At 38.7% G+C, this 21,151-nt stretch overlaps 1 protein-coding gene across 4 annotated transcripts in view; it reads right to left on the bottom strand.

The window, feature by feature from the left end:
• SASH1 (SAM and SH3 domain containing 1) overlaps positions 1 to 21,151 on the bottom strand; it is a 516,773-nt gene that overhangs the window by 5,471 nt on the left and 490,151 nt on the right. For all 4 annotated transcript variants that reach the window (XM_085216996.1, XM_085216997.1, XM_085216998.1 and 1 more), the window contains 8 exons: positions 19,178 to 19,249; positions 16,417 to 16,560; positions 13,645 to 13,780; positions 12,377 to 12,546; positions 11,325 to 11,534; positions 10,459 to 10,609; positions 7,577 to 7,690; positions 830 to 1,962 (listed from right to left, as the gene is read on the bottom strand). In XM_085216996.1, coding sequence (XP_085073122.1) covers positions 830 to 1,962; positions 7,577 to 7,690; positions 10,459 to 10,609; positions 11,325 to 11,534; positions 12,377 to 12,546; positions 13,645 to 13,780; positions 16,417 to 16,560; positions 19,178 to 19,249 — 2,130 coding nt within the window. The remainder of the gene's footprint in view (positions 1 to 829; positions 1,963 to 7,576; positions 7,691 to 10,458; positions 10,610 to 11,324; positions 11,535 to 12,376; positions 12,547 to 13,644; positions 13,781 to 16,416; positions 16,561 to 19,177; positions 19,250 to 21,151) is intronic.

Genomic DNA, 21,151 nt, shown 5'->3' with positions numbered 1-21,151 from the left:
GGCACCACCTAACGACAAAAGATTTGTGAATCAATCAGCAACTTTATTTTGAATTGTCATGTTTCCTAGGCACCAAAAGCTACAGGCTTTTACAAGCTTAGTAATATTCTCCCTTGTGGCATGTGATATGTGGCATGTGATATGTGACATGTCAAAATTTGGCTGAGTTTTTGGAAGGGGTTAGAAGCATAAAATTAATCCGAGTCTGCTGCTGGCTCAATTCTGCTTTTGTAGGGTACATGAGAGGATGGTCCAGAAAAACAAGAAATGAATGAGCCTTATTTACTGACAACGATACTTCTCCTGGGATATGGGAATATTGCTGTGTTCTGTTCTCCCTTCTAACACTGCTCATGCACTTTTGGCCAGTGACTCTTCCAAGAAAACTGAAAAAGCGATCCTCGAAGGACTGGGAGTTAGAACTCCCTCCTTCCCAGAAGTATGTCCTCATCACTATGCTATCAACTCATACTTTCTTGAAAACGTAACATCTACATGACTTTCTTCTTTGGCTCCACTTGCTCCACTTCCCTACAGTAGCAACAAAAGAGACGTTTTCACGCTCAGTGCCACCATGGTACTGGTGGCCCGAAAAGCTGAAGGCTCAAAGTGTGCCTGGGATATCTCAGTCTCTCTGCAACACATCTAAATGGTTACTTTAGACATAAGGCCTGATAGTAAAGTTAGGCATAGTTATAGAATATCTTGTGTCTTAATGATTTATAGTTTATGCAGGCTGGTTATTCACAAAACTATGACAGATACGATAAATGAAAGATTAGCCCTTACAACACTGGTAGAAAACACTGAGGCAATGTGCTCCACTTACCTTGTCTGAGTATGGTTCTTCAGTAAGATCAATACCTTCAGACTGCAACTTGTTTTCTATTACCATTTCCAGATCCATTCCTCTGCTACAAGAGACCTTCCTTGCTGAAGCAGGCCCTAGCTTTACCATGTGCTGCTGAACACTTTTAGTCTCTGGTTGCTCCAACAGCCAGGGTGGCAGTGAGCTAGGAGGGGTGCTGGGCTCCTGTTCAGATGTCCTATGGACAGGCACTCCATGAAAATCAGTGGGAGTGGATGCACTGGTCTTTTTTACTGGCAAACATGGTGCTTCTTGACTTAAGTTGTTCCCACTGGCGGTCATGGGAGGATGATATAATCCATTAGTAAGGCGTTCTCGGCATTTTTTGGCAGGAACAGGTGGTGGCTGAGAGGGATTTTTTGGTTGCATTCTTGTCTCATTTGTGCCTTTTTGCTCAGCTTCTAGACCTCCCTTGAGGACCGGAGCATAGTCAGCCCGTGCAAGGTCATGAAAGCCCATACTCTGTATTTCCAGAGGTGTCCTTGTTGCAGAATGTGTCACCAAGGCAGCCTGAGCTTCACAGTGTTTCACGGGGAGCGGAAAAGGTTTCCCAACTGCACTCTCCATTACAGAGCACTCCAACTCCTTACCTCTACACTTCTGAGAACGAGCAGCTGCTTTACCCTGCTTAGGCATCAAGTTATCGACCATACAACTGCCCCCACACGACTGAGGTGGCAGGGCAGATCCAGTTGCCTTTTTTGCTGTATCCAGTGAATCCTGAGCAAAATAATCTTTCTTGCTACTGTCTTGTAGATTACTATTGGAATCTCCCTGGAGATCATCCAGGGATTGAGATCTTGGCCATACATCCACACTCTGGGGGCCATCCAGAGTTTCATAGCTCCGACAGACAGCAACCGGTAAACTTCTACGGTTCTTCTTCAGACCCATAACAGCTGGGGGTTTCACAGAGCTCTTCAGAGCACGATGCACACAGCTCAACCGACCTTCTTTTTCTCCTTGACGTAGAGTTTCTATTGACTTGGTCAGTGGGAGTGTAGGATAATTTGATAGCTGGTGTCTGCTGAAGTCTTTAAAGCTATGCTCACTTGATGATTTTGAGGGAAGAAGACAAGTTCTTCGAGTCTTACCTAGAAGCAAATAGATCGCAATCCATCATTTAAAAAATCTACTGTGTACTAATAGTGGATCAATTCTAAACAACTCTGAAACACAATGATTCACTGGCTTTTGTTAACTCTGAACGTATGAGAACTCAGAACCATTTTAAGCATATGGATTTCTGAGCTTTAGCTTTACTAACGAAGAACTGATAATTACTATCAAGTAAGGAAAACATTTTAAATAATTACTATCCCTTCCATTCTTTTAATGAAAAATTATCCTGTAGCTAGACCTGACATCCTATAGTTGATAAATTAACAAGATTGACCCCATGCAAAAATAACTCCATCAATCTAACCTTCTTCTCCACTTTTCTAATTCATTTAGGATGGTGATAATTATGTTTATTGCCCAATTAAGTTTACTAGATTGCTCAGGAATGCTTTAAAAAAAAAAAAATCACATTTATTTGTTTTAATTACACAGCTTGCCAGCAGTGTTATTTCATCTTTTAAGTAAACAACAAACTATTTTCAGTGGCAAATCAGAAAGCAATAAGGTGTTGGGAATACTGGTGTTGCACCAATCCCTTTGTGAAGCTGCTTTTAGGCACAAAAGTTTTATGGAAAAAATATTATACTATGAAACAGAGAACGGTCACAAAAGAAAGTTTCTAGAGTGACAAATCTTAGCGTTGTTCTCATGTCACATGCCTTCTCAGAATGGAAGGTCTCAGAAGCATGATGTGTTATTATATCATTGAAGATGAAATGACTTGAACCAATACAAACCACATGTCCTTTCTAAGTTTTACTTCATATTTTTTATGAGATATGCACCATCACTTTTAAACAGTGATTCTATCAAACCTGCTTGATAGAAAAATTCAGATCTCATTACTGTATTCATGAGTATGAAATACAAGGTCATTTCTCCAATGCCACATAAATACATATCTTTCACAAGAAGTAAGCTTGTCTCAAAGCAGACAGCCCCTCAGAATGACAGCACATCCTGAATAATTATTTTCTTCTAGAGACAAGGACACTTTTCCTCACCTACAGTAAACTTTCTAAAATAATGACAGATAGCTAAAGCTTGGAACTTCTTTTTCCAGAATGTGTGTGGTGGAAGCTTGGTCTAAATGCTATCAAAATCCCATTATGGCAATTAATGGGTCATTTACTTCTTTAGATCTGAGAACTTTTGCTAGCTTAATTCAAATTAAATTAATCTTGTGTACTTTTGAGCAACATATGCTTTCCTTTCATGCAGTTTGCCTCCAAAACTTCATCTCAAAAGAAGCTTAATGCTTTGTTTCTGAATAACATACATTACTTTCTTTGAATACGGATGCTAACATACCTAAGTCTTACTTAAGAATATCCTATCTCCAAATCTCCTTTTAGAAAAAGAAAACACCTGGTTAACCTAAAAAGGGAAAAAGCTTGCTTTCTGTTCTCTGCTCAAGGACTTTAAAACCAAAGCATTCAGAAAAACTAGAAGTAACATCAACTCCCTTTACTAAAGAAAAATAAGGAAATATTCCCTCTCAAAAGGGAGTTGGCCACATTTGCTGGTATGCCAGCAGAGTTATTCTGTGTAAAATCAGTGTGTGTCGACAGTGGTGAATACAAGCTTACAAGAACTCCTCTCTCAGAAGCTGTACAGACCATAGTTCAACTGAAGCTAAATATCATCATTTCCCCAAATGCTAATAAAGACATATTACACATTGAGTTGGTTCCTCTATTACTACCTTGTGTGCAGGTAACTTAGAGAAGCCTCTCTGCCTTCTGAGAGTAAATTACAACCACATTAAAAAGACATATTTAAGAAACATTACTTTATAACATTAGTGCCCCAGATACAAATGTCAATATATAGTGAGTATGGAAAGGAGTGTTTCCTCCATTACTCGTATTTTCTATTACAAGCCTAACTTTTGCAGCAATTCATAGAATCACAGAGCAGGAGTTCAGAATGTAATTCTGCTTATGTAGATTTAACTCATGAGCAACAGCAGTAGGAACACTGCGACAGCTCTTTTTCTAGCTATTCCTTCCTCCCTCCTGACTGGCAGGTGTAATTTCATCATGCTCCTAAGAAATTAAGAAAGGAAGGTAATCAAACAGACTTTTGGTTATATTTAGTTGTTTTCATAAGGTGGGAATGTATATTTACAAATGTCAAATGTAACATTCCCTTCATATCTCATAAAACAAACAAAACCCCAAACTACAACAGTTAAAGTGTATAGCTATTGAAGTTTTAAACACATTTTTAATGTCAGCATTTTTGCTAGTGATTCATTCTTATGATTCCCTGATATTGTCAGTCTAATGCCATTCACAGTGTTGTCAGCCACAGGAGCATCTCTGACTTAAATACGTGCAGAAGGGCATAGGAACCTGAGTGAAAACTAAAATAATAACTGTGATCCTTACCCCAAATTAATGAAAAGTTTGTACAGTTTTCAGGTTCAGATCAAGTTACAAGTATACTTCACCCTTTTATGTAGCACTATGCTGCAGTTTTTGTTAGATAAAGCACCTCACTAATAGCTCATACTGTTAAGAGTACAGAGAACAAACCTTTCAATTCTCTGTCATCATCATCTGCCTCAGAAGAAAGGAAATAATCTTTCAGAGTATTTCCAGAGATATTGGAACTACAAAAACAATTTTTCAGTGTTTTCTTCAGTACATTTTCAGTGCAGAAGATCACCCTCAAGGAATTAAGTACACAAAACCAGACACAGCATACCTTCAATGGCCTGTATAGAGCCCAGATTTTATTAGCTTCTTTTTGCCCTATATTTCTGTTTACATTTCAAACAGCTCTACTGACACAATGAAGATGATGGTGCCAGAAACAATTCTAGCTCAGTGCTTTTTTAATTAATACAAACTAGTAGAAAAGCACATTGTATTAGGCCACCTTTTCTGTTGCTTCCTTTTCTGATTAATTAACACTGAACACTTAAGTACTGTGGATGCCCAGTTGGCACTACAGTAATCTGGCTTCAGTTCCTGAATAAATCCTACCTGATAAAGTCATGGTTTGTCTGCCTCTTCAGCTCCCTGCATATGAAATTGCTATTGTCTTTAAACCCTTCCCCTCCTTACAAAACTATGCACCGCAACAGAAAAAGGTTCAAAGAGCATGCATGACCAGAGATATGATATATAATGAATAATTAACAGGATTTAGACTAGAAAATAGATGACTTGAGGAGCATGAGGTCTATACACAGACACTGTTAGGTATGGAGGCTCTAAGAAGACAAGGGATTTTCATAAAAAACAGATTAAGGAAAATAGAACCCAGTGAACTGTACAAAATTCAGGGAGTCTTTAAATTCCTAAATGATTAATTCTCCAAAAGTGCCCTAGGAAGCCTCAGATATAGCTTACACTGTCCTCCTTGATACCTGCTTTTGGCTGATTCCTGAAAGAAGTAGATTTCTGATAAGATTTCCAAATGTGTCTTGGACAGAACACTTGTATATATGAGAAGCCCAATAACTGCACCGTAGCACAATCTAAAGTAGAGCTCTCTCTATGCCTCTTTTTGAACTGAAAACTGATCTAAATAGACTGATGATAGGATCCTACATAGTTGCCTTCTGCTCTTATTTTCTTCCTGTCTAGAACTGAATAGGTCACAAAAACTATGTTCTCTGCAAATTGGAATAAAATCACAATACTGCCCTAAGTATTTCAGCAACGAGGTCCAGAGAAGTAACTAGCTGAATTATACCTGTACCACTGCCAGCAAACCAGTATATGGCAAACCATTTTTAATCCATACACTAAGTGAGATGAATGACTGAACTGATGCCAAAAGGTACAACATCAGCCCAGAGCAGGGCGCTACTCACTAAAACATTATGTAAAATAATTCTCCAGGAAATGTGAAGATCAATTTCTTCTCACAATGCATTTCATCTTCCTCTTTATGAAAAGCACTTCATTATTGCCAATCTACACATTACAATGTTTATCCTAGACAAATTATTATCCTTGTTTTAATAGACGAGCATCCAACTTATTTTGAAAACAACATGCGTGTAAGCATTTATGAGCTTTGCAAAGAAGGTGGGAGCACATGCCAGATTAACCATCCCTGACAAAATATCTGAATGAATCCCATACTGAACATTCCTTTCATCATGTTTTTCAAAACAATTGCTAAATACATTTTTGAGCAAAACAATACAGAAAGCCATAGATGAAAAGCAATATAAAAGCCATTAGCAGCATTTCACACTCTGCAAAACTCAGATAGAAATTATAGGTTAAATGTAAGAGTAAGTATCTAAGCAGAAAGGCAATAACAATTGCTTTCTAAAGATTTTATTATATTAAAATAAGGAAAATGTACAAGCAGCAATTTAATGTCAGTGCTGTAGCTACCATTATGATGGCATCTAGAGATAAAAAGGAAAGAAAATTGTCACACATGCCATATATGTAGCTATGATTACATTTCAGTATGCCTACTGCATTAGAATTCATGTTAAAAAAAAATTCCCTCTGCTTTCAGGAATTTAGTACATTGCTAATTTCAAGCACACAGCTTCAAAGCAAATTGCAATCTTCTTCAATAAACAATTACCTCTGAGTGGCAGACTGACAGAAAATGCCTAAGGTAAATGAAAGATCTTTAGTTCTTATTTTAAATGTAAGAAATGACTACTGAAGGGAGCACACAGTGTCTCTGTTTATTTTGTTCTTGGTTTCTTTTTTATATTTATTGTTCATGTTAGTGATGAAACCAGGACGTCTGAGGCCAAACCAGTGCTCAAAAGCTTAAAGTGATAATGCCAAACACAAGTGTGACCCTTGTTAAACTTTCTAATTTCATCCCTTTTAATATTTCATCCTTAGTCAAATATTTCTATTAATTGTGCCACTCCTCAAATAACACAATAATCATAGAAAAGAATCTCTATTATCAAATGTTTCCAGTGCATCACCTTCCAAGGATGAAAGATAAGGTAATTTAAATTGACAGCATAAGAAGTTCTTTCTTTATTGCTGTTCTTTTTCTCACCAACTTTTCAATTATTTAACTTGCTAACCACTCATTCATACACTAAATAGTCCTAAATTTGTGCAGCTGGTCTCTTATCAGACGAGAATGCAATGTGTAACCTGAGTAGATAATAAAAATCATAATAATAAGCAGCCTAAACCACAGCACGTTTCTTATGAACTGCTTTTGTATAGTTTTAGAAGAAATTCTCCTAAGGATAGTGTAGCTCAAAGACTTTTCCACTGCCAGTGGTCCCTTAGCAAGGCTAAGCAGAGCAAGCCTCATGAGGCATGGCTGCACGGGACTCCGATAAAGAGTGAAGAAGTCAGAAATGGCAGAGACAGTATCTCTTGTTTTAAGATCATAAAAAAATAGAAAATGATTTGTGAAATGTGATTTGTTATCTATCAGTACAAATAAATACATTAGAAACGATAAAAATGAAAACCAATGACCCCAACGAAGAGGGAAAGAGGCAGGCAGAGTAAGGAAGAAACTCAAGCGTGAAGTCATAAGCTAGGAACAGGAGCACAAAGCATAAGAATTTATCTACTGAAAACAGCCTATGAGGATTGTAAGGCTTGTTGCTGTTGTTAATACCATTCTCCAGGTTTTCACTGCTTTCATAGCAGCCAGAATCCCGAGGAGAGCATCCAGCTAGGCCTTGACCTTCAATGAGAAGTTTCTCCTGAGATCCTGACTGGTCGCTGTTACCTAGAGGAAATGAGAACGTGGTGAAAATAGAGGCAAACAGAGACTTCAGCTGAACTTCTCAACCTTCTGTTTCTAATATTATTTTCACTGTTAGAACAACTATAGTAGATCAGATTGTAACAAAAAAGTGAGCATTAGCAACAACCATCACAAAGGGATAAACATTGTCTCAGGCATTCATCTCGAACAGCACAGCCTCTACTTAAGTTTCAAAGGGCAATGCACCACACAATGAATGAAAGCAATAAGAGCTGTGTGTGCCCCTCAGCTGCTCCGAGTACAAGTCCTACAACTTAAAACCACCAAAATCCATTTAAAACGAACATAGAATTGTAGGGATTGGAAGAGACCTCTGGAGATCACCTAGTCCAATCTGCTAAAGCAAGTTTCCTACAGTATGTTGCATAGAAAAGTATCCAGGTAGATTTAGAATACCTCCAGAGAAGGAGACTCCAAAATCTCACTGAGCAGCCTGTTCCTGTGCTCTGTCACTCTCAAATAAGTTTTTCTTTATGTTCCTATGGAACTTCCTATGTTCCAGTTTGTGCCCTTTGGTCTTTGTTCTGTCTCTGGGCAGTGCTGAAAAGAGCATGGCCCTCTACGTTTGATTCCCACTCTTTAGATATTTAATAAATATTGATAAGATCCCCTCTCAGTCTTCTTCTGTCTAAGCTGAACAGACTCAGAGCTCTAAGCTCTTCCTCATAAGGGAGATGCTTTAGGCCCCTTATCATCTTTGTGGCTCTCCACTGGACTCTCTCTAGAAGTTCCCTGTCTTTATCGGATTGAGGAGCCCAGAACTGAACTAAGCCCAGTACTCCAGATGTGGCCTCATCGGGGCAGAGTAAATGGGGCAGATAGCTTCCCACAACCCACTGGCCATGCTCTTTTTAATGCGCCTCAACTGCCATGCACTCTATGTTTCAAAGTTTCCACAAAACAAAAGCAAAAAGTATGATGGAGAATGAAATAAAGTTAAAAAAAAAAAATAAAAAATCCTAACCCTGACCTATTTTTTTGAAGGAACCAAGAGGAAAGATCAGGAATAAGTCTGGTAAAGTTACATAATGCCCCCCTAAGGAATAGGGAAGGGACAAAGGAGAGACTGGTTGTAAAAATTCCTTCTTCCCTTGGTCAGGAAGGCAGCACTCAAATGTGATCCAGCGTAGGCTGTATAGACTGGATTCTGGGAATTCATCCACTGTATTCAGTTGGAAACCATGTTTTGTAAAGGGACTAAATCTGGATTTGAAGATACAAACTTTATGATGCAAGGATTCTGTTTACGTTACATTCTCTGCCCCACCCCGTCGCCCCCCCCCCCCCCCAAAAAAAAAAATTACTATTTTGATTTCTATTCTAAGCAAATGAAAGGTAATTATGGAGTAGAAAGAAGTGCTTCTGCTCCTCCCAGGTTCCAGCAGTCAGGCTTCCACTCTTTCTGCTCATCATCCTGACTTGGAGTTGGAATTCATACTTTCCAGCCACCACATCAAATAGTTCAGGTTTTCAAAACAAAATTGAAGGTCCCTAAAAAAATGATTACTTCTGAGAAGTGACCATTTTAAACAAATCTGAAAATGTTAAAAAGAAACTCATTAGGTGGCAAAAAGCTACTTTGATTCTCATGACAAAAATCCAATTCTGCAGTTGCTGTTTTACTAGTGTGTGGCAAAAGGCATAGAAAGTCTGGATGCCTCTCTGTCAAATAAACAAACTACATGTCAGCAACAATTTGGGCCACAAAGCACTCACTCTCCATTATAACAGAATTAAGTATTTCCCACTTAATAAGCAACTGTTTAAATTGTTACTATGGCAGTTTCAGCTAAAACAGAGGATTTTGCACAGAAGCAGTGGAGACAGTACTTCCAGAATTCATTTCACTGATTCTGACTTCTGGGATACTACACTTCTGCCAGTATTTAGGGATGGAGGGGAAATTCAGTATATCATAGCTTGCTTCAACTAGGTACTGAATGCACTTGCATTTCTGTCTCAAGCAAGACTTGCTTTTCAAATAAATGGTTCTACTCTACCATGGCTCTTGGCTACAACATAGACAGTAACCTGCTTCCTTCTGTGCAGGAATGATCCTACTCAGTTTAACTGTCAGGGCTTACTCTGCTTTCTATTACCTTTACAACTTGCCTGAGACCATCTGCACTACAGGAGAGTTGCACTACTGCATATTAAGCAGTTGGGCCTCTGCCCTTCACTCTTTGCACCTGACCAATCTTTTCTCCATTTGAAAATCGCTGCATTGTTGCATGTGCAATTTACGGCTACCTGTGTAATCTTGTAAATCAGACAGGACAAGAATTATATACATGTGCAGACAAAACAAGACAAAGATTAAATCACATTATCCTTCTCTGCAGAATTCTAGGCTTTGATGTTTTTCCCAGCCTTGATAACCTTAATCTCTTCTCTCTAGCAAGAAGTCTCTTCTTCACTGTTTGCCTTCCCTCAGCTTCCTATTTACAGTAAGTTATGTCAAGATTTATTCTTGAACATCAGTATTCTAACATATAGGTGATGTAATTTGACATCATTTGAATAATCTGGGTATGCAAGGCTTACATAAACAAAGAATTCTGGCAGAACAAATACAAGTCTTAAGTCATTCCTCAAAAATCTAAATGTTGTTACCCAGGAAGACCCTGAAAATGACTAGATTAGGATAAAAATGTCAAAATCTGGGAACCAGTTCTCTGCTGTAAGGGTTTCTAAGCTGGTAGAGCTCCAACATCCAACATCCCACGTACTATCATATTCCTGTAGATGTTCCACAGCTGTGAGGAGAACAGCTCTGTGCTCAGGATCTCGGATGTTCAGTTCATCCAAATCCTCTTCTTCTAAAAGCTTAAAGGTATCCAGATCTTCATAACCATTGAACAGAAAAGTGGGCATGTGCTCCTGTATAAGATGAAAAAGGTAGAACAGAAAAATGAGCTACTAGGCAACATTCAACTTATATTGGCAATAGAAGTATTAGGGGAGATTTTCACAATCAGCAAAAATAATAATAATAATAAAAATTCAGTAATTTCACAAATGGAAAATATAACAGCAAAATTATACGATTACAGCTTGTATAAAAATTGCTCAAAGTTCAGGAAAGTAGCTGTGTCAGACTAGAATGCTATACATGTTTTTGTATTTGGAATGTATTGCATTACCTGGCCTGGGCAGCACACTACTCAGATGCACAAGATAGCACAGCTCTGTACAAGCACACTACAACATATTAACCTAAGCCATATTCATTTATTTCCAGCCCCCCGAATAAGATCATGGAAAATAACCTGCTCTTAAATAGCGTAACTACGGCTCTGCTTTTGAAGAGTGTTAGCTTTTAGCCATACTACATATGGACTTACAACTACAGAGTGCTCTCTGGGCACATACAACCTGCCCAACAACGATCTTACAAGCCAGCAGCACTTCATCAAGACTGATGGGAGTTTCTGCTTGGCCTTAGCTATTTTCATTTTGTAGCTAAGACCTGACTGTTAAGTAGGCTCACGTTCACATTATCAATCTGATGAACAACTTCAAAAGTAACAAATCCAAAAACGTGGCCCTCATCCCACGAGCAAAACTGAAGGGTAAACAGAGAGAAAATGCAGACCTTTAAGTTGATGCGATCCAAGAGATCCTCAACTGATTTGGGTTGGGGTGGTCTGCTTTTTCGGCGTCTCCTGGTGGGCCGCTTCGGCTTCTCTTCCTCTTCATTTAACACATCCACATAGATAAATTTGAAAGTGCCAACTTTGTTGTTCAATAGGCCCATCCAAGTGCCCATGGGGGGTTTGCTGATAATATCAATGATATCACCTTTCTGCAGACCAAAGATGCAAGAAAGTCAATGAGGCACGTTCTGTGATGGATGTTCAGGCAAACCCACCACCTTCCCTTAGTTTTTAATGTACATAGAATGGACAAAGCACAGTACACAGCAGGGAAAAAACTCTTCAGTTTTCAAAAGCTTGATCAGACCTTTTGCAAGGATATCCCACTTATACTCTATCCACAAAGGGAACAGTGACAAAAGAGAATTAGGTGACATGACTAGGTTCACAGAGCAAGTCAACAGTAGAACCCAGAATGGACCACCACTCTCCAGATTCAGAAACCTGCTTGCAGTCCAATTTGTACAGTTGTCTCTATGTGGTGCAACTGCCTCAAACTGGTGCAAATAAGAACAGTCTCAGACCACTCAGTGTATAAGGACACAAACCTTGCACAAGTGTCATTACAGCTCATGGTTGAAATTCATTATTTGAGATGTCTCTAAAGGACACTGTATATAGGTACAACCACATTTCTTCCACTGATTTTGAAAATAGTTCTACTGATTGACTAGTCCGATGCAGAAGGCAAAGTATGTTCCCCATTTTTCAAAGAAAAGTCTCGCAAAAGACAAATTACTGTGAATTACATGTATTTTTGCCCAGAAACCAAAGCTGCCAACTTGTGTGGAAATTTTAATACATTCTGCAACATTTTGCTGTAATTTGAGCAACTCTTTAATGCAACAGAAAAGACGAGTTAAGAAGCTTAAAAAGCCCCACGTGTAGCCTCATTAGAAGAGAAAGATTTGTACAGCTCTCACAAAAAATTCTTAAAGTAAGAGCTTTGCCTAAGTAAACATATGGTCCCTTAAAAACAAACAGCTGCTACCTTGAGCTTCAGAGAGTCTGTATCATAAGGACTTGGAGTAAAATCAGTGTGAACCCTTGCTCTTCCACAGAAAGGTCCTCTGTAAGGAGGTTCTTCATCATCCCCATCTTCTGATTTCACGCTCTCCCTGTTGCTGGTTGAGGAATCTGTTGTACTGACTGTCTGACCACCTAAGCACACGTGAGTGACAGACATTATCAGAACACACTAGAAGAATCTCTTCATTAAGAAAGTTCATTAACAGAGACAAGTTCAAAAGAGCAGTCAGAGCTTCCTAGGAAATGTGGATTTTTTTTCTAGAAAACATTATGGAAGTTAAAACTCCTTAAATGTTATTTCTTAGACATACCTGTGATGGGAAGGTTAGTTAATCTACTTTGCACTCCTGTTTTCCCAAATTCATCTCCTCGATATTTAACTGAGGAGTTGATTAACTACTGCCTCATCTGTAGTACACCACAGGCAATGTCATCTTTCTGCAAAGTTTTGTCCATTAAAAAAAAAAAAAACAACATACCGATGTGAGCTTTGAATTCTGTCTAAAGGTTTCTGAACAACCTTCATGGCTAGTTTTCTGGCAAAAATTTGTACTGATGTTAAAAAGAAGATTTTCAGAATACACTTTCAGTTATTTAAAAATTGAACTTTCTCTTCAGTGTTTTTCCCCAGAATGTTCTTGGCTTCTATTAGTAATTCACAGAAGCAAGTTCACCCCATCTGCATCCTGCCTGAGTTCTGTGTTACGCTAGAGACAATCTTAACCAGAGAGGTTTTAAGTAATACTTATCTATCTAGTTAATGAGAAAACCTTAACGTCTCTCTGGAGGGAAATGCAAAAAAACAAAAACAAAAAAGCCCAGCAGGAGTTCTCAAGAGAAGTCTAGCATAAAGATATGCCTGTCCTCTAGTGACCCTTTATCTGGAATGGAAAAAGCACTCTCACTGCACTGTTACAGGCGAATGGCTGTAGCTCTCACTTAAACCAGCTGTATTACAACAGCAGGAGCCTGCAGATGAAGCCAGAAAGAACCATTTCACTTTTCCATGGCTCTGTATAAATGCAGAGCAAAAACAGTCTGCACTGAACAGCTTATAGCCCTTCGTAAAACCTTAGTGATTAACACTGTTTGTTTGTTTGTTTTGTTGTTGGTTTGTTTTTTATTTATAACCACTGCCCCTCCTTTGCTTTTCTCTGATTCTGTTTACTGCGGAGATCTTTGTTCCTTGCAACCACAGAAATGGAGCAACACAATTACAACAGAACTTACTCATTGAGCTCTGACCACTTAAGGAACTCCTCAGGCTCTCAACTGAGCCACCAGCTTTCAGCTTGGGCTTGTCCAGGGAGTCAGTGTCTGGCGGCGGCGACTGTGGAGAACCTGGTATGACTCCAGGGCTCGACTCCTGAAAAGCATTGAATCATTTTGTTTGATAAAGGAACATAAGCACTGACAGGAGCTGCTCATTCACATTTGGGAACTTCTTGTATTTTCCTGCTCTTTACCAGACAGGAGGAAAGCTTTTACATTTATCAACTTAATTAGCGGTATTCAGCTGTGGCAGACACCCCACTTCATTAGGCATGATGGCTAGCACAGCAGACTGAAAAAGCTAGAACTCTAAGTAGAAAGAAATAATACAGGAAACTCCAAATTCAAAGGTTTAAAAACTCTTTTTTTTTTTTTTTTAAAATCAGCACTACTTGCCAAACAGCTCAAGTTGAATTCAGTTTTCTGAGTCAGGATTATTCACAAGGGTGAATACGAACAAATCAGACAATACAAATCAGACACCCAGCAAAGTATGAAGGCTGCCTTGAAAGCAGTGCCTCTTCTTTTATTGCACTGCTACAGCAGTAGATGTTGAAGCTCCCCACCAATGTTCCATTACATTTTGCTGCTGTGTGACAGACAGCAGCAGAGGGGCAGTCTGAAACAATGGCATCTGACGTGGAAGTGCTGATGAAGCAAAGGTGTGGAACTTAATTCCTCCACACAGAAAAACATCCAGTGGATGTGAACACAGTGGAGATTGTGGGTGGTGCATTTCAGCAGTGGTGACAGTAACGTGAAAAACAAGCCAGGATCTGGATAGCCATGCAGATTTTGATGACTGTGGTATGCAGACATTCCTTCATTGTTGGCAAAAATGCATAACAAAAAGTGGTGACTACACTGAAGAATAGTATGTTGTACCTGCGAATTTGCTCTATCAGATAGAGTTATTGTGCTCTTTGTACCTATTGTAATTTCCATTGAAATAAACAGGAGGTATTACTTTCAGAGTGACCCATGTACATTTTTGCATGTAAGTGATATTATTCTTCATTTATCAAGGAAAGCTCAAACTAACTAGGAAATGAGGACGATGCATAACATAGATAATACACATAAACATAAATGCATTGAGAAATTATTCTGCTACATACGCAATAGGCAAGCAATTTCTTTTTTCGTTCAGTTAAGCACTGCAGAAAATCCAAACGGTCTTTCCTAGCCTGAAATTCTGTTAGCCACTGTGACACACAGTTAAAGCAAAGCAGCAGATTACTTGTTGCCAGAGCAATTTTTGCTTGTTTTCATTGAATGCAGGCTGGCATACTGGCATAGTTTGAGTCATGCAAGAAAAAGAATATTCTAAAATGACTGTGCCAAGAAGCTGGAAAACAAAAGCAGCTTAACTTGCAAGCAAAAAAAGTTTTTTTGTGTTGATGTGCTGAAGCTTTTAGATGAAATCTATTATTTGCATGCTGCACAATCATCAGAAAAAAACTCATCACAGCATATGACTTCAGAGGTCAAGTCAACCTTGGAGAAAGCTAGAGAGCACAAGTGTTGCTAACCCACTGTAAACCAATTTCTCACTGTATCTCTTCCTTAGGGAGAGTTTCAAGACGGGCACTTTAAGGCCAGTCAGACATCAAAGCATTTTAAATCATACCATTAGACAAAAATGTCTTAAATATAACTGAAATGTAACCATAACCGTGGCACTGTCTCTTGTTATGAACAAGTAGGGCTAACAGTCCCATAGGGAAAGGAATTCTAATGTTGCTGTACTTCGCACAGATCTGGTCATCTATCTGCCTACTGTGCCATCTCCAGATTGTGCAGTTTGGAGTTGTTATTCTGAATCTTATTAATTGTAGCTCCTTCTATGCCCAACAGTATTTTGCATGAATACTGAAATTCTCTCTGGTGCAGCATGACATTTCCGTTTCCATTTCTGCTCCTCTGACTGCAAGCAATCCTGGCTATCCAGCAACTGGTAAGAGGCCACTTGGGGGCAATGTCTGCCAGAGAAAGCTCTGCTATTACTTACACATTTCAATGGTTTCCTAAGCTATTACTTACACATTTCAATGGTTTAAACAAATACTGGGGAGTGTTTGACACTCCACCAGTATGAAGAATCCAAACTATGTATCAGAAGGGATGTTTACAGAAAAAGACAGCAATTGTTCCTATGCCACTAAAATTCAAAGTCTTCTTTACAATTAATGTACTTCAAGTTTGCCTTTAAGAAAAATTCTATAATGAAAGAATAAAATCTTCTGTGGGATGTCTCTTCTGACTGCATTGTGCATTGGTTTTAATAAGCTGCTACAGTGAGCAAGCTATGATGGAAAACATGTAACAGTACAGAGGCACTGTCAATGTGAAGTTACGCTGGGATTTTAAACTAAGGTGTAAATTGCAGATTAATAGATATTTCTTTGACCCTGTGTCACTGGCCAGTTCTCCTAATAAATAATGATGATAGGCAAAGAGATGGAAACATAGAGCAAGATGTGTAATGCCATCAAACTACAGGCTTCTGCTGATGAGCTATTTGAATGAAAATCTGAAAATGCATTTTCATGGTTGTGCTTCTGTAAGAAACCATTTCACAATGAGGGATTTCATGAGAACATAGGAACAAGCCACAGCACGTACTCTTGCTAGAAGTTTCTTTACATATGCTTTGTAATACCTTGAAGCATGGTAATCAATATTGATTATCACTTCTGCTAAATAGAGTCCTCTGCAGATCTTACATACCTGCTCAGACAGAGAGCTGCTGTATTTTTTAGACATCCTTTTCTTCATAGTTTCTTTCACAGATTTTACCTTTTTACCCAGAGATATACGGGAGGCAGAGGGTGATTTGATTACTTCTTTATAAACAAAGTCGCCTTCTTTGCCCTGTAAAATAAAAAAGGATTTATGCCCACAAAATACAGAATATAATTTTTTGACTATCCAGCAGAGATACCCAGGCCTACACAGGATGCCTCCTGTTTACTGCTTTAAATTCACTTTTGAAATGTTGTGCTAGCACTGTAACAGTTTGCCCTACCTTATTCTTAAGGCCTAATTGGTAATCTTTTCTGTAGATACTGTGTAGATGGTAGTGGGCTGTGTTAGCATGCCTTTATTCCTTTGAGTTTCAAGTAAGCAGGTGATCTGACAAGAGAACTCAACAACTTCAAGCTAAGCCCTACCGATGGGACACACAACAGCAGCTTCTTCTCACGTGGGTCAGTATTGTAGTATTACAGCTTAACATGACTCAGGGTACTTTTGAGACACTAGCAATATATTTATGTGTGAGACACTAGCGCTATATATATATATACACACACACCTTTATATATAGATATACATACATACATACACACCTTTATTTGGCTACTCAAATTTACCTTCTATTTTCAGACAGGCAATCAGCTAACCTCTCTTGATGAGCACTTTTATGGTTTTACTGTGAACTATTTATTTAAAAAAAAAAAAAAAAAAAAAAAAGCAAAAATACTACCAGATCCACAATTTCTGGTAAAAGGTTGCACTAGCACCTTCTTGAGGCATGCACACAGGTTGCTACCAAACTAAATTAGCTGGTTCACATATAGCAACAGAAGCCAGCTGCTTTGAATGTATTTAACCTTTTCTAAACTAGCTTAAGATAGCTGGTATTTACTTACACCACAAGTGCATGCAAAGAATTACCATGGATCAGCTAACATTGAAGAATTTATATGACTCAGCCCTTTTTCATATTTTCTAGGCAGCATGATAAACACAGTACTTCATTCTCCATTATTTCAGGAACTACAGCAAGGCATCTCTGTAAGAGTTACTACCAGCGCTTACATTGGCACAGATACAACAAAAATCACAATGCAAAAAGGACCAAAATCCGATCGGTAGCAGTCAGGTTGACAACTGAATTTGGTCTCTGATTTAATCCTTTAAAAGAAAACTTAGATACACAAAGTAACACACACTAAAATAAATGTACATTGCATTCTACATAAATGAGTTACCTATTTCCTCCCCTGTACTTACACCCTATACTTATACCCTAATACTTACTTACTTTACTGATGTTCTGTCAAAAAGTATATCTGAAGGTCAGCTGACAACTAACTAATGAACATCCTAACATTTTTTCCTTGACAAGTTGATTGTGACTATAACTTCTTTGATAACTTTTCATCTTTCAGCAGAAATTAAGGACAACTATTTGCTTTACCTTTTTGGAAAAAAAAACAAACAAACCAACACATCCAACATGTTTAGGTTAATGGACTTCAAAATGTTTTCAAAAAGTCCAAACCAACCTTGATCTGCATTCACTAGTCTGGGACTCTGTACCTGTCCCACCACTGGTGTTAGCAGGAAAATTACTAGACTTCACACTTTCCTATATCAAAAACATGGTATGAACATATCAAATTACCTATGCTTAAAGATGATCAGTGCATGTTTGAACTGTTTTACTGAGTTGAAACTTGATGAATATAATGATGAATATCCACTAACAGTTTTGGACAATGAAAAGGGAATTTATGATGTTAAAACCAAACGAAACTATCCATCCATCCATCCATCCACCCACCCATCCATCCATCCATCCATCCATCCATCCATCCATCCAAATAAATAAATAAATAAATAAATAAATAAATAAATAAATAAAAATCCTGCAAAAAGCAAAGAAATCACCACCACCAAAAAGAAACCCCAATCAGCTCATTAAATGCTAGTATATAGAATGTTTTGAAATTTATGTTTTATTTAAGAGAACAAAGAAGTTACTGGAGCCAAAGTTAAAACAGAAAGAAAACAATATATGGAGAAAAAGAAAAAAATATGTTGACAATTTCATTTGATAAAATGTTCTGGCTCGTTTCTGTTGTATTATTTTTGGCTATGGATTGACCAACAGCAACACTGGGATTAACATGAATAACATAAAATGGAATCAATTCTCCAGAGTGTTATTTTATTGTACATAAAAAGCTCCCTTAAAGACAAAGATTTCTGAGATTAATTGTGCAGCATCCAGAACAATGAGGTCCTGGTCTACTCCAGTACTCTTAAATGCAGTGAGAAAAGAAATAATCCGTATCGTGTGACTTCTACTCAAATAATCTGCAGATCTTCACTGAATGAAGTCGGTTTCATTATTTCAAATAAGTTTTAGCAATAGAGTATAGTAACCATATGACTTGCCTGAGGGGATGCTATGAGGAAGTCAGACACAGGAATAGTTCACAGATGCGCCTCCCAGACCTGTACTTTGATCACTTGTTCTTGCCTCCTAACACACATGGTATATAAATACTTATACATACATGGATATGGGTGGATATGTTATTCTCAAAGCTAAGGAAGTCTGTGGTTAACAAAGATACTTTGCTTTCTTGGATTCTCAAACTGCTATTACAGACCTAAATTACACTTCAGTCTATTATAACTCTATTGTGCATTTCATTTTATGCTATTTCAAGCCTCTGCTTTTTTGTCTTATACTCACCATTTGGTCAGAATTGTTTCCAATATGAAGGGAACGATTTGTCAAGTCAAATCCTCCAAAGCTGCAGGTTCTCTGAAAAACAACAACAAAAAAAACTAATAAATGATGGAAACAGTTTTATCACAGCGATTGCTCACTCAAAATATTGTGATTTGGAGAACACCAGTGAATACACATACATCTGCAAAAATGGGAACAAACAAAGAAACAAAAGGATGGGAGATCATAAACCTAGAATGCTGTTAAAAGCAATTTGAGTCATTTGTCTTTTCCAGAGACAATCCCTTGGCATAAGGTCTGCTGCTGTTGAGTCATCTATTGCCGGCTCTTGATTTTTAAAAGAAAAAAGACTTTCTGGTCTGAGGAAATTGTTGATGTTATGCATCAAGTTTTCCAGATTGTTAGCAACTCCACCTCAGCACTCTCATCTGCCTTCATAATTTACTTCACAGTAGCAGTGAAACAGAGAACCACCAACGTTTTAAAGCACTGGATAACCTACCTTCTGGGAATAGCTGTATACACTTAATTTCCACAGAAATAGAGGGAAGTCTAGGTTCACACACCTGAAGGCTGTGCTATCATTCAACAAGACCTCAACAGACTGGGTGAGTTGGGCAGAGAGGAACCTGATGAGGTTTAACAAGAGCAAGCGTGGAGTCTTGCACCTAGGGAGGAATAACCGCACGCATCAGTACAGGTTAGGGGATGACCTACTGGAAAGGAACTCTGTGGAGAAGGACCTGGGGAATCGCAGTGGATAACAGGTTGGCCATGAGACAGCAGTGTGGCCAGATGGCCAAGAAGGCCAATGGTATCGTTAAGTGCATTAAAAAGAGCGTGGCCAGCAGATCGAGCGAGGTGATTCCCCTCCTCTACTCTGCCCTGGTGAGGCTACATTTACAATACTGTGTTTAGTTTGGGCTCCCAAGTTCAGAAACATGAGGGATCTCCTGGAAGGAGTCCAGTGGAGGGCCACAAAGAACATTAAAAGCCTGGAGCATCTCCCATATGAGGAAAGGCTGAGTTACCGGGGCCTGCTCAGCCTGGAGTAAAGAAGACTGAGAGGGGATGTGATAAATGTTTATAAATATCTAAAGGGAGGTGGAAGGCAAATGGATGAGGCCAGGCTCTTCTCAGTGGTGTGTAGCAAGGACAAGGAGTAATGGCCTAGAACTCGTACATAGGAAATTCTGTACTAACATACTGAGGAGTTTCTTTACGGTAGGGGTAATAGAGCACTGGAGCAGATTGCCCAGAGAGGTTGTGGAATCTCCATAGAAGGAAATATTCAAGACCCATCTGGATGCCTACCTGTGCAACCTATTGTAGGGTACCTGCTTTATCAGGGCTTTATCTTGAGGTCCCTTCCAACCCCTGTGATTCTGTGAAGTGCCAGGGGCCTTGCAGGGTAAGAACTTGGTAAAAGGAGTGAAAAAACAATACCCGCTTATCCAAAAGCATTGTGTCCCAGTGATTCAGTAAGCCCTAATTCCAGATTAGGTATTTACAATCACAGCGCTAGTGGTATATGGCAGCTCTGCTACTTCTCAGAGAAAGTATATCGTATTTGCAGTGGCACAATCACTTGAGTGACTCGGTTTTCACTGAATGTGCAGAAGCACTTTATCATAATCATCCTGCATGAAAAAGAACATCAGCACTATGATAGCATTTCCCTTCTAAGAGCAGAAGGCAATCGAACTCAATACAGTCGCATTTCCACAGCCAAAACCAGACTGCCTAACAGATAAGTTTCTACTAAAGCTTTGGTAGCACCAAAGACCAGCCACTTAGGGGGCTCAGAGAGAATCCCACTTTTGCCTTGCAATCCAAAAGGTCAAGTCTTTGGCTATTTTTCTATCTGAAGAACAACCAGATGCACAGCAATCAAACAACTGGTCTTGTCAAAAGGGCAATACAGGAAAATAAGAGCATGGCAGTTATAATTTATTTGTATGGCTTCAACTCTGG

Source organism: Meleagris gallopavo, chromosome 2 (assembly GCF_905368555.1).
Source record: "Meleagris gallopavo chromosome 2, MGAL_WU_HG_1.1, whole genome shotgun sequence".
Classification (NCBI taxonomy): domain Eukaryota; kingdom Metazoa; phylum Chordata; class Aves; order Galliformes; family Phasianidae; genus Meleagris; species Meleagris gallopavo.
The sequence above is the reverse complement of the archived record's forward strand: the minus strand, read 5'-3'. Positions and strand labels throughout refer to the sequence as shown.